The 13,910-nt window shown below is 46.9% G+C and overlaps 1 protein-coding gene across 1 annotated transcript in view; it reads left to right on the top strand.

The window, feature by feature from the left end:
- PARP10 (poly(ADP-ribose) polymerase family member 10) overlaps nucleotides 1–13,910 on the top strand; it is a 169,879-nt gene that overhangs the window by 11,151 nt on the left and 144,818 nt on the right. Inside the window, exons 3-4 of the mRNA XM_083145065.1 lie at nucleotides 1,417–1,656; nucleotides 1,734–1,967. Coding sequence (XP_083001191.1) covers nucleotides 1,417–1,656; nucleotides 1,734–1,967 — 474 coding nt within the window. The remainder of the gene's footprint in view (nucleotides 1–1,416; nucleotides 1,657–1,733; nucleotides 1,968–13,910) is intronic.

Raw genomic sequence — 13,910 nt, 5'->3', positions numbered from 1 at the left:
GTGTAATAATACCTGTGGTAAGTGGCTGTACAGGTGTATATATGGTGTAATAATGCCTGTGGTAAGTGGCTGTACAGGTGTATATATGGTGTAATAATGCCTGTGGTAAGTGGCTGTACATGTGTATATATGGTGTAATAATGCCTGTGGTAAGTGGCTGTACAGGTGTATATATGGTGTAATAATGCCTGTGGTAGGTGGCCGTACAGGTGTATATATGGTGTAATAATGCCTGTGGTAGGTGGCTGTACAGGTGTATATATGGTGTAATAATGCCTGTGGTAGGTGGCCGTACAGGTGTATATATGGTGTAATAATGCCGGTACTCTTTACCTAGCACGGCGCCCGCGTTTACAATCGCGGGCGTCGGGGGTAAAAAATCGCGGGCATCGCGGGTAAATCAAAAACGGGTGCGACGCGATGCCCGCGATTTTCCCACTATCCACGTCGGCGTGGAGTTGAGAATAGAATAGTGTGGCGAGCGCAGCGAGCCACCGAGCCCGAAGCGTGGCGAGCGGACGCGGATACCTTCACAGTTATACGCGTCCCCTCACGGGCTTCACAGGTGTCCGTGGCGACGCGGACACCTGTGAAGCCCGCGAGGGGACGCGTTTACCTGTGAAGGTATCCGCGTCCGCTCGCCACGCTTCGGGCTCGGTGGCTCGCTGCGCTCGCCACACTATTCTATTCTCAACTCCACGCCGACGTGGATAGTGGGGGTATGAAAAGGTCGGAGGACGCGTACCGCCGCCCCTCGCGGGCTCGCTGCGCTCGCCACGCTTCGGGTTCACGTTGATCGTGGGGTGGCGTTAAAAATTGTGGGGGCCATTTCACACTTCAGGGGGACTATTAGGGCTCTGTGGCCCATTTAACATTGATTCCTATGTAAAAATCGCGACCAATCTGATTTTTAACATTGGTCCCTATGGGAAATCGCGGGCATCGCGGGCATCGCATCGCACCCGTTTTTTAGTGCATGCGATGGTCGCGATGGGCGCCGTGCTAGGTAAAGAGTACCATAATGCCTGTGGTAAGTGGCTGTACAGGTGTATATATGGTGTAATAATGCCTGTGGTAGGTGGCCGTACAGGTGTATATATGGTGTAATAATGCCTGTGGTAGGTGGCCGTACAGGTGTATATATGGTGTAATAATGCCTGTGGTAGGTGGCCGTACAGGTGTATATATGGTGTAATAATGCCTGTGGTAAGTGGCCGTACAGGTGTATATATGGTGTAATAATGCCTGTGGTAAGTGGCCGTACAGGTGTATATATGGTGTAATAATGCCTGTGGTAAGTGGCCAGTGGTCAGGTCATGTTGGGGTGTAGTGTCCTACGTATTATGGTCAGGTGTGTGTGTGTGTGTGTGTGTGTGTGTGTGTGTGTGTGTGTAACATGTGTGTCCTACTCTCCAGATGCAGAGAATGTGCTGTCTAAGGAGGAACATGTAGTGCAGCAGGTGACCATACATGTGAGGCGTGCACCACCTTGGGACCCTGGTAAGGTGGCTCTGTGTGGCCTAGACCCTGAGACAGATGACCCTTTGCTGGAGCTGTATGTGGAGAATGTAAGTGGACGGGAGGAGTTCACCACGACACGATCTATGGACCGATGCACAGCGCTGGTTGCCTTCCCGAATCCCCTGAGCACTGAGGGTGAGCAGTATTTAGTCACTGACCAGTAAGTCACCCCTGATGATTCCGCTGACTGACCTCTTATTTCTCACTTTCAGAGTTTGAGCGTTTGGCCCAGTGTGTCCGAGGCCGGAGATTGCATCGGGCTCTCCTATGTCTGCAGCGGGTCAGAGCTTGTACTGAGGTTCTGGTGGAGAATGTGGGCCGCCAGGTCTCCGCGGAGCTCCTGGAGATGTATTTTGAGAGCCGACGGAGTGGAGGAGGCAGGGTGCTGTCGGTCGCCATGCTAAGCAATAATACTGCAGCTGTTGTGTCTTTCTATGACTGGGAGGGTGAGTTCTGGACATAGAATTACTATGTAGAATACAAGTCCATCACTGGTCTTCAATGCAGACATCCGTGTTCTATCATGGTCTGTGACCTTCCAGTGAGAACGACGCTGCTTCGTCATTACGTACAGTATACAGCAGGGGTCTTCAACCTATAAGACAGCGTGGGCCACCTATAAAAATCCAGTGAAGCCCGAGGGCCACTGAACTCTACGCCGTATTTGGACAGCCCCATAGAATCACAGCTCCCCTCATAGATAGTTGGCACAGCCCCATAGAATCACAGCCCCCCTCATAGATAGTTGGCACAGCCGCCCATACTCGGCACATAACCGCTCCACACACATACCCCAATAGTCAGCATCAGCCAATTTGGGTTCCAGTGCGAACAGTAAAATATGCGGCTCCCCGATATATAATTTGATATTGAATAAATTGCAAGCGCCCCCAAAAAGGGATGTGGCCTAATTATAAGGGGTGTGGCCTAATTATAAAGAGTGTGAACTAGAAGGAAAACAATTACCTGACACCTCACTTTTCAACCTGCATGACCAGACATTGGGTACCGCAGGAATGGTCGTTGTCCTCACACGCTTAAGTTGGCTGAAGCCTGCACAGTGATATATAAACATGAAGGCCCACACAGTGACCTAGTACGCCTCACAGATCAAGCCAAACAATGACAGGCTACTTAATGAAATATACACTGTTTATCCGTAATGCCCATTACACATTGTGACACACACCGTAATACTCATTATGCATGATGCTCACTACACATTAATCCACACACCATTATGCCCCACACTGATGCCCATTATGCCACAGAGCATAATTTCTATTACACAGACCATAATGCCAGCAGTTCTCCTGCTTATACATATGATGCCCCACACACAATGCCCGCAGCTTCGCCGACTACATCCGCTGTGCTGCCTGCTTCTTCAATGCAGGACGTCAGCGGGTAATTAAAATGCTGCACCGGCTTTTGAGCCAATCAGTGCTTGTGTACCTTTAGCCAATCAGAGCGTCTGCCAGTACACGAGCTCTGATTGGCTCACCAGCCGATGCTGCATTTTAATTGGCTGCCGGTGTCCTGCATTGAAGAAGCCTGTTCTTTGGGAACTGCAGCAGAGTTAGGCAGTAAATGAAGGGAGATGGGGAGGGGGGGGGGGGGGGGGGGCGGGCGGAGGGGCCCAGACTAGAAATCAGTCCCGGGCCCCAAAATTCCTAGTGGCAGACCTTAAAGGTATGCTTTTATTTCTGGTGTAACAGGCTGATTAATGATGACTAGACGAACTCAATCTATTGCAGAATGTAATAAAGTTTTCCCTCTACCTCCCCATGGCCATATCCCCCTCTCGGTATTGCCCTATTGGTTAGCAGACAGGAAAGGACTGGCCCTGGAAAGGTAATGCCCCTTCTGGCCTACGTGTCTTTGTTTTCCTGGATAGTAGACAGAATATGGTGGCTTACCATTAGTAGCCCCGATCCTCCCAGCCGCCGCTACAGTTGTCCCTGCGGGAAGTGGAAGGTGGCAGCCGTCCCTCAGAGCACTGGGAGCTTGTCATCTACAAGCAGTTACCCATTTTGGGTGGCTTGAGGCAGCGGTATCCTCTGCGCGGTCAGCGGCAGATGTCGGCAGCCATAGCGCCGAAGCCCGGGTTAATCCACAGTGAAAGGAGATGGATGTCATCAGCAGGCGCGGCCTACTTCCTGGTTATGTGCCGTGCCTGCTGATGACATCCGCTTTCAAGACGCCGGGAGCAGGATTAAAGGAGGCTGATGAAACTGCAGGCTGCTGTGCGGCAGACCTCCGCGTGTGGGGCCTCTGTTTTCCCATGTACTATTGCCAGCAACAAGGAGCTTTTTCTCTTTGAATTTGGATATTAAAGTGCCTGCTGTTAAAATGGATAAAGAGAAGTTGGGGGAAAGCCACCACCAGTCCTATTTGTTTTTACTTATCTGCTGGATTTATGTAGGAACAGTTTGTTAGAATCTATTGTCAGATCGGAGATAATAAGGATAAAGTGTGATTGAAAGCTAAACCTAAGAAGCTGCGCACAGCCCAGTGTTGGGATCTCTGTCGTGTTACTGGACGAGCATGTTGGGAGTGGATGTGAGGCATGTCTTGTGTCACAGCAGCAGCTGCCTCCTTCATAAATGTCTCATTTTATCAGTATGTTGGAAATCGTTCTGGCTGATACATTTGACACGCCGGAGGACTTCAATAAAATGTCTGCTAAAAGAAAAAGGGCAGCATTCCCACTCCCCGAAATCGCCGTCAGCGCACCTGCCACCCGCTGATCACATTGCAAATGATCGCATATGGTTAAAACCCAAATGTGACTGCTCATGCAATTAATAATAATAAATATTCTGTGCAGCACATAACTATCGAAGCGACATTCAACGTCCATCCAATCCTTCAATTTATCACACAGATGCGGTGTCCAAATCAAAGGACTGTGTGCAATATCGCCCTAAGCACCATTAGAGCTTATTCAGAAGTCTTTGAATATTGGAGGATCTCAGGAGGAATTGAAGTTGCGGGAGCTGCTATTAAAGGAGGAAAGAAAGAAGCGGAACGTTTTTTCCTGTCTCAAGCCCTTAAAGATTTAGTTATGGATAAATGGAAACATCCAGATAAGATGATTTTGGTCGCGCTAAGCGGCAGTAAGATGTATCCTTTCCATCAGGAGGATGTGTTAAGGTGGGAAGAACCATCTAAGGTGGTTCCAGCCATTTCAAGAATTTCTAAAAAATCCAAGTTGCCTCTAGAAGATGTAAATATATTCAAGGACTCTTTAGAGAGGCGTATTGAAATAAAAGGAGCAGCTTTAAAGCCTGCAGCAGCTATGGCGGTGACTTTGAGAGTCCTCAGAGGTTGGTTCTATGACGTATGAAGGTTACACACCAGAACGACTTGGCCTCAAAACACCCAATTTAGATACAGTCGCAACCGATTGTATGTAAATTATACCCCTTTCCCACTGCAGGCTTTACACGTGTAAATGCCGTTTTTTTAGCCTTTTTAAACGGCTAGAGCTGCAGTGGGAAAGCTCCAGGTTGCTTTACACGGGTAACAAATACCGGTTTTTGTTACCCGTGTAAAAAGCAGTGTTTTTAACGTGTAGGAGCCGTTTTTTCGGCAGTGGGAAAGGGGTAGCCCTTTACCCGTTAAAAAAAAAACCGGCATGGGGTCCCCCCCCACTGCCGTAACCAGCACCAGGCTGAAGGAGCCGGGGCTGGTATTAAAAAAATCAGGAAACCCGACAAATAGGGGTTCCCTGATTTTTTATAACCATCCCCAGGCTCCAGGTCCGGGGCTGGTTCCCAAAATACGGGGGACAAAATGACTAGGGGTCCCCCGTATTTTAAGAACCAGCCCCAGGCACAACCAGCCAGCAGGGTAATGCCACAGCCGGGGGACACTTATTATATAAGTTCCTGCGGCCAAAGCATTAACCCTACCGACCAGTCAGCCTGGCCAGGGGCCCTGGGGGAGTGGGGACCCCCCCAATAAAGGGGTCCCCCCCTCCAGGACTTACCTGACCAGGCTGAAGCCTGGTGCTGTCCTCGATGCCCCTGGGCGGTGGGCATCGAGCTGATGGTATGGTGTAAAAAATAGAATAAAAACCATTGTCTTTTACTGGTGAACTATGAGTCCCAGCAAGCCTCCCCCGCAAGCTGGGACTTGGAGAACCACAAGTCCCAGCCTGCGGGGCATTAAAGGGCCCGCTGGGTCTTGTAGTTCCACAGTAAAAGAAAGAGTTAAATAAACACACTGACACGTGAAAAATAAAAGTTTAATACATACATAACACATACATACTGATACTTACCTATCTTGAGCCCGTAGGTAGCCCTGGTCCTGATGTCCTGGTCCGTGTCGGCGTCTGTATCCATGTCGGCATCCCTGTCGGCGACGGCGTCAGCGGTCCGGAGTCCGAAGAAATCCATTTGGGAAGCTGTGGAAGGAAACCATACTCACCTGTCCCAGCGCGACGTAGTCCAGGTAAGGTCTTTGCAAAACAAACAAACCGACACCCGAATCCAAGCGGACAGCTGAGAGACGCACGGTGTGTTTACATCGTGCGGCTCCACCCCCGAATGCCGCTATTGGCCGCCTTGCGGCTCCTGATTGGCCGCTAGGCCGCAAGGCGGCCAATAGCGGCATTCGGGAGGCGGAGCCGCACGATGTAAACAAACACCGTGCGTCTCAGCTGTCCGCTTGGTTCGGGTGTTCGGTTTGTTTTTTTTGCAAAGACCTTACCTGGACTACGTCGCGCTGGGACAGGTGAGTATGGTTTCCTTCCACAGCTTCCCAAATGGATTTCTTCGGACTCCGGACCGCCGACGCCGTCGCCGACAGGGATGCCGACATGGATACAGACGCCGACACGGACCAGGACATCAGGACCAGGGCTACCTACGGGCTCAAGATAGGTAAGTATCAGTATGTATGTGTTATGTATGTATTAAACTTTTATTTTTCACGTGTGTCAGTGTGTTTATTTAACTCTTTCTTTTACTGTGGAACTACAAGACCCAGCGGGCCCTTTAATGCCCCGCAGGCTGGGACTTGTGGTTCTCCAAGTCCCAGCTTGCGGGGGAGGCTTGCTGGGACTCATAGTTCACCAGTAAAAGACAATGGTTTTTATTCTATTTTTTACACCATACCATCAGCTCGATGCCCACCGCCCAGGGGCATCGAGGACAGCACCAGGCTTCAGCCTGGTCAGGTAAGTCCTGGAGGGGGGGACCCCTTTATTGGGGGGGTCCCCACTCCCCCAGGGCCCCTGGCCAGGCTGACTGGTCGGTAGGGTTAATGCTTTGGCCGCGGGAACTTATATAATAAGTGTCCCCCGGCTGTGGCATTACCCTGCTGGCTGGTTGTGCCTGGGGCTGGTTCTTAAAATACGGGGGACCCCTAGTCATTTTGTCCCCCGTATTTTGGGAACCAGCCCCGGACCTGGAGCCTGGGGCTGGTTGTAAAAAATCAGGGAACCCCTATTTGTCGGGTTTCCTGATTTTTTATTACCAGCCCCGGCTCTTTCAGCCTGGTGCTGGTTACGGCAGTGGGGGGGACCCCACGCCGTTTTTTTTTTTTTTTAATTCCCCCCCCCCCCCCCCTATCTTTACACTGCTTAAACGGGTAAGTGTGAATGTGACAAAAACAGCTTTTAAACGGTTTAAAAGCTGCAGTGGGAAAGAGTCTTTATGGCTCTTACCCGTTTAAAGACCCGTTTAAAAAAACGGGTCATTACCCGTGTAGGCAGTGGGAAAGCAGCATTAGGCTCGTTTTGGGCCATTTCTGATCCGATGCGAGGCCCCGCTGGCCGTTTTTCAGAGCCTACCTGCTGCAGGTAGGATCTGTAAATGACCCCTTCACAGGGTACCGATCGTGCGATCATCTTACAATCTGCTCCCGATCTCAATTGTTCTGGTGTGTACCAGGCATTAGAAGCAGATATGCTGGATGGTGTAAACAGAGCAGATCTGTTGAAGATGGTGCAGAATATTCAGTTATCTGTGGAATTTTTGTAAGGAAATTCAAGAAAATTTGGTTGGAAGCTATAAACACCGGTAACAAACTGGAATTTATGAATGAACAGAATACATTTTTTTCTAAGTTGTCCAGGTTGGAGCGACAGGCCTTGACATCTAGGGAGAGATTCAGAAAGTGAGAGATTTGGTGAGAAATCTCCAGTTTTTTTAAAGCGTCAATCATCAAACTGGTTTTGCAGTGTAAATGATTGCAGCTTTAAAAAAAACTGGAGATTTCTCCCCAAATCTCTCACTTTCTGAATCTCTCATCCTATTAAATCTCACCCCTAGTCTACAGACCATGTTAGATCAGAATGTAGTGGTAGAAGTTCCTGCTTCTCAAAAAGGCCTAGGTTGGTACTCAAGAATCTTCATAGTGAAAAAGGTATCAGTAGTTCATCGGACGATTCTAGATTTAAGACGTCTCAACAGGTTTGTCCGAGTGAGGACATTCAAAATGTAGTCGATAAAATCAATCCTCCGGGATCTGTGCAGAAGAACATCCATAGACCTCAGAGATGTATATCTCCACATTCCTATTTCCATGGACACCAGAAATTTCTCAGGTTTCACATGTCAGGAAAGCGATCAGTTCACAGCATTACCTTTCCCACCATTACTTAGCCACCACTCCAAGCACTTTCACAAAAATTCTGGTAATTGTCATAGCAAGATTAAGACAAAAAGGATTTTTAGTCTGGCCTTACCTGAACGATATCTTGTTAGCGAGACAAAGTAGTTAGTACAGCTGGACACAGAAAACATAGTGGTAAAATTGACTTCAGTGAGAACTTAGTTATGTTATAGTGTTCCCTCTAAGCTTCTTTTGCAGGGTGCTGCGCCCTGCCCATTTTTAATACCTCAAAATGTACCCTGCTCTTTTTGTGTGTGGCACTGTGCGCCCTTACACTGCCCCCACTGCGCTGACATACCGCTGAGAACTTTCAGTTTGTGCCATCATGTGTAATGGGCATTATGGTGTGTGGTATAATGTGTAATTGTCAATATGTAATGGGCATAGCTGAGTATGACCATGTTTATTGGGCGTAATCCAAGTGCAGTGTTTAATTTTTTTTTTTTTTAATGTTTTTTGTTTTGTTTGTTAATAAGTGACCTGCTCGGTGGTCAGCACTGTGCAATATAAAAAAAATCCTAGAGTGAACACTAGGATACAGTCCCATGGTCAAGGCTGCACAGGAAAAATCTACAGAGATGTTTCTTGACACAGTGGAACAGACAGCAAAAAACTTACTCAGAAAATTGTCCTGTCGAGAACAGATATAAGATGTTAAACCAAATAGACTTTCCCGGAGAGTGGCAGCTGAACAACAGGATATATTTACTATAATTGTAAAGAAGTGGGGCACGTCAAACGGGATTTAATGGCCACAGTTCACAACAAGAAAGTACTGATTTTTATTTTCTCTGTACCGGAATCCTCAAGTGACACAAATCGATGCACTCACGATGACATGGAATATGTCCCTAGCATATGTATTCCCTCCCTTTCCCATAATTCCAAAACTTTTGAGGAAAATTCAAAAGGAAGATGTAACTGTGATAGAGATCCTACCGTATTGGCCGCGATGGGCTTGGTTCCCAAAAGTCCTGCAAATGTCAATATAGAGGACCTTGAAATTACCAGCAGCTCCTGACATTTTCATTCAAGGTCATGTCTATTAGCTTCAGCCCAAATCATGGAGCCTGACTGCGTGGCTACTGAACCAAAACCCTGAAACAATTTGGTTTCTCCAATATCACCATTACTTAAACAAGCCAGAAAATCTTCTAACTGTAGTGCTTTTTATAAAATATGGAAATGTATTCTATTTGGGTGTAAAAATGCTAAAAGAAATCCAGAAGAGAATCTGACAATATTAGATTTCTTGCAAATGAGTTCGGGTAAGAAGCGATCCGCAAGTTCCTTGAAAGTACAAATTTCAGCATTGGGGGCTAATTTGATTAAAAATACTGCAGAAAACATATATGTCAGGAGATTTGTTCAGGCGTAAAAGATAAGACCAGCATTTAATTCACCTATAGCACCATGGGATTTAGTTTAAATGTATTAACAAATTCTCCATTTGCAAGATGTTTCTTTAAAAAATTTTGACGTGGAAAGCTGTCTTCTTAGTCGCCATTACTTCTTCGAGGAGAGTGTCTGAACTTCAAGCACTGAGTTGAGCAACTCTACATTTTTTTTCGAAAAATGAGGTGTTGCGAACAAACCTTCAGTTTTTCAGGAAAGTAGTTTAAGATTTTCATATGAACCAAGAAATAGTCCTACCTTCTTTTTGTCCCAACCCAAAAAAATAAAAATTAATTAAACTGAATTAAGTGCGAGCACTAAGGATTTCCGTGGTAAGAGCTGTTACAGTTGGAAAGTCTAAACGACTATTTGTCTTAATGAAAGGGACCTTCTCTTCAACAGGATTGCATGCAATCCCAGTCAAGCTGGCTCAGCACAGAAGCAATCAGTGATGGTAATTATGCAGCAGGGGCAGCTTGGAGGGTTTGGTGCGATGCGCATTGCATCAGACCCGCTGTCAGCCACCTACAATTTGAGTTCTTTTGGGTTCCTTTCCTGTGATTGCTGCTTGTCAGGAGAGTAGTGCACATGTATCTGTCTGTACACTGAATGCTATACCTAGGGTCGTGAGTACAGTGGGGTATAGCTTGTCAGGAGAGTAGTGCACGTGTATCTGTACTTCTAACTCTTCAAGCTTGTTAGGGAAGACCAAGTGTACAGACCTGGTTGCAACAGCCCTAAAGCAGGCATGTCCAACGTTGGCCCTCCAGATGTTTTGAAACTACACATCCCAGCATGCTTTGCGACACTTTTGCTATTAGAGAATGCTAAAACTATTGCAAAGCATGCTGGGATGTGTAGTTTCACAACATCTGGAGGGCCAAGGTTGGACATGCCTGCCCTAAAGCTTCACCTACAACAGCCACATTTATGGGGCCGAATTAGGTCTGGCCCGGCCAGTGCCGCCAGGTCTTAGGTAGGACAAGGCTGCTCACAGGAGTTTGAGATGCTGCAAGATAGGGAGGTGATACTGGCACACTCAGTCTTCCTACACATGAGGATAGGACCCACGGCTGTTACCTGGGAGTAAATACTAAACCCAAAAGCTGGGAGTAAATACTAAACCCAAAAGCTGAAAGTGCAACAATGCACAGGTGGAAAGAAATACCTATTTACCAGCACATGGACAGACTACCCCTAACCCTAGGGAGAAGCTAAATCTCCTGGTAACCGCAGCAATGCAGAGGATGTAATAAATAGAAATAAAAGACAAAACGTGCAGGGTAATGTCCCCTGACTTATGTGGAAGATGAGGCAGCAGACACAGCCAGGGAGACACTGAGGCTGGAAACAAAGAAGCTGGACACAACTCCAAGCTGGTACCGGGAACACGCTGGAACAGGGATGCCAAGTGTCAAGATGCTGCTGAGAGCTATAACAGGCGCCTGCTAACTGCAGGAGCCAGACTTTTATTCAAAAAGCCCGCCCCGCTAGTGTGACATCAGCCCCTATCTAGTGCCTGCACACCCGGCTGCCTGTGATTGCGGAAGCTTGGGGCATTGCTTAGCAATGCTACCGATGCTTCCGAGCAGCAGGACGTGCTACCGGAAGAAGATGGCCACCACCTGCCTCGGTCCCTGAGACTCTGGTCCTACCACCGGAGCTCGGGGAAGCAGCGGGAAGACAGCAGCTGCCAAGTCGCCACCTGACAAAGCTACACTGTGCTTCACGAGTACAGGGGTGTATAGCTTGTCAGGAGAGGAGTGCAGGTGTAGCTGCACTTATAACTCTGCAAGCTACTCCGGGGGTCAGAGTACAGTGGTGTATAGCTTGTCAGGAGAGGAGTGCATGTGTATCTGTACCTGTAACGTTGAAAGATACACCCGGTGTTCAGTACAAAGGTCTATACCTTGTTAGGGAAGTAGTGCATGTATATCTGTCTGTAAACTGCAAGCTACACCGGAGGTCATGAGTACATTGGTGTATAGCTTGTTAGGGGAGTAGTACATGTGCATCTGTACCTATAATGCTGCAAACTACACCGGGGTCATGAGTACCTCGATGTTGTATCTGCTCAGGAGAGTAGTGCACGTGTATCTGTATACTGCTGTGCCTATCATTTTCTGGTACTGCTGGTACACCTCTGTCTCTCCCTTTTCTGAATGTCTGTTTTTTCCACCATTACTGGGAAGGGTTCTTACGTACCCCAGAAGGCAGATGCTTGTACAAAGTGCTGCAAAGTTTACTCTCTGGTCCCAAAACCCCCTGTTCTGTGGGACATGTATTCCTAATAGTCGGGGCTCCCCTGCATGGGCGTCTCAGCTGACTATAGTTTTATGACCAGTCTCAGAGCTCCAGGCTTTGAAAAAGGACAGAGTCTTCTAGGCTGTCTACATGCTCTGGCACAGAACCAGCCTGGGCCCGGTCATTGGTTTGGTCAGTAGCAGGTTTATCTAATGTTTTGTCTTCAACACTGCCTCATGTCTAAGAGAAGATTCCTCCCCTCTGGAGGAGGGTGAGTTTACTCAGACCTCTGATGAGGAATTGATCTTGGAAGATACTCAGACTCAGTTCCACAGGGAATTGACGTGTTTATTTCAGTTTGCCAGGTGTTACATATTGAGGGTGGAGACCAGGGTCCTCCAAAACCTATTTTTGGTTAAAAAAAAAAAAAAAAAAAAGCAGAAGTCTGCAGCAGTATTTCCGGACTCATCTGAATTGGTTGACATTTCTTTTTTTTTTAACAACTTTTTTATTAAGTCAAAGCATCATTCATAACAAAATATTTTGTTGAGCATTCAGGCATTTGATACAGGTACAAAATGTTCAAGTACATGAGGTAGGGTTGAGTTACATTTTAGACATATATTGCCATGTTATTATCATATGTATACAGGATGTCCATCCTAACAAAAGAGGGGAATCTTTTATTCTAGGATTAGCGGAGGATCGTTGAGTAACATACTTTCCTCGTACCAGCGGGTATTCTGGAAACATTGGCGAAGGGTTTGTTTAGTTGATACGGGTAAGGTTTCCATATAACTGTTCCATGTGGCAAAAAACAGTTTGGTACGTGAATCTTTTTGGAGGGAAGCCTCCAACCAATCCATGTGAAAAATAAAAAACAATTTATCTTTAAACATTGCCAGGGCTGGAGGGGAGGTTTGGATCCATACTTGAAGGATCGTTTTGCGGGCTGCCGATGAGATTGCCAGCATTAGTTTTTTGATGGGTTTAGGGGCTCTAGTTTCCTCAGGTAGGATGCCAAAAATGGCCCATTCCGGGGTGAGTGGGGTGTAATTAACCAAGTGTTCGTTGGCATAGTCGCGGACCTCTGTCCAGAATTTCTTAACTAACGGGCAGGCCCATAAGCAGTGGTATAGGTCTGCTTGAGAGTTATTACATTTGGGGCATCTCGGAGAATCTAGGATTTGCATTTGGTATCCTCGTGAGGGAGAAATATATGATCTATGGAATATGTTTAGGTACATTTCCGAGAATTTGGCCATTGGGAATATCGTGATTGAGGTTTGTAGGGTTTTTAACAAAGTGTCTGTTGTTAGGGTGGGGAAGTGCTCTAGCCATTGATTAAGGCCTGTGCGTTGTGATGTGTAATCCATAGGCTTTCGGAGGAACTTGTAATAGGTAGAGATCGCTTTTTTAGGTAGAGGGGGGGCCAAGAGTACGTTGTCAAGGTCATTGTTCCAGTCTTTTTCCGGAATAAGTTTTGAGACCCTGTCTACGTATGATTGGGCTTGAATAAAATTTAAGTTGAGGGTGGTTATGATTGGGTAATCTCTCGAGGCTTCCATGAAAGTGAGTGGTTTATGAGTGTATGTGTCTATTAGTTGCCCTACTCTCCGAATTCCTGCATTTTTCCAGCTCGTGAAAAAGGGTGGGGCATTACCATCGTGGAATTGGGGGTTTTGTATGAAAGGCAGATGTATGGAGTGATTAGGGCTTAATTTAAAAGTGTGGCGTAGGGTTAACCATAATTTGCGGACCGACATTAGGAGGGGATTAGTTTGTATTTCTGGAGGGATGTCTCTGTCTTCTAGATGTAGGAAGGCAGTTAGGGATATATGGGGTAAGAAATTTTGTTCTAGAGTGGTGTTGGCATAGGTATGGTTCATAAGTAACCAGTCTTTGAGGTATCTAAATACCGCCGCCTGATTGTATACCGTTATATCTGGGAAATTAATACCGCCGTTCCATTTAGGTTGAGTTAGTTTTATCATTCCAATCCTTGCCCTCCCCTTGTTCCAAATAAAAGTTCGGAACAGCTTTGTGATAGCGAGGGTATCGGATTTAGTAAGAAGAAGGGGCAAAACCTGAATTTGATATAGGATTTTAGGGAAGTATATCAT

This window comes from Crinia signifera, chromosome 5 (assembly GCF_055691185.1).
Source record: "Crinia signifera chromosome 5, ASM5569118v1, whole genome shotgun sequence".
In the NCBI taxonomy this organism is placed as follows: domain Eukaryota; kingdom Metazoa; phylum Chordata; class Amphibia; order Anura; family Myobatrachidae; genus Crinia; species Crinia signifera.
Note: the sequence above shows the minus strand (reverse complement) of the source record. Positions and strands in the feature narration are given on the sequence as shown.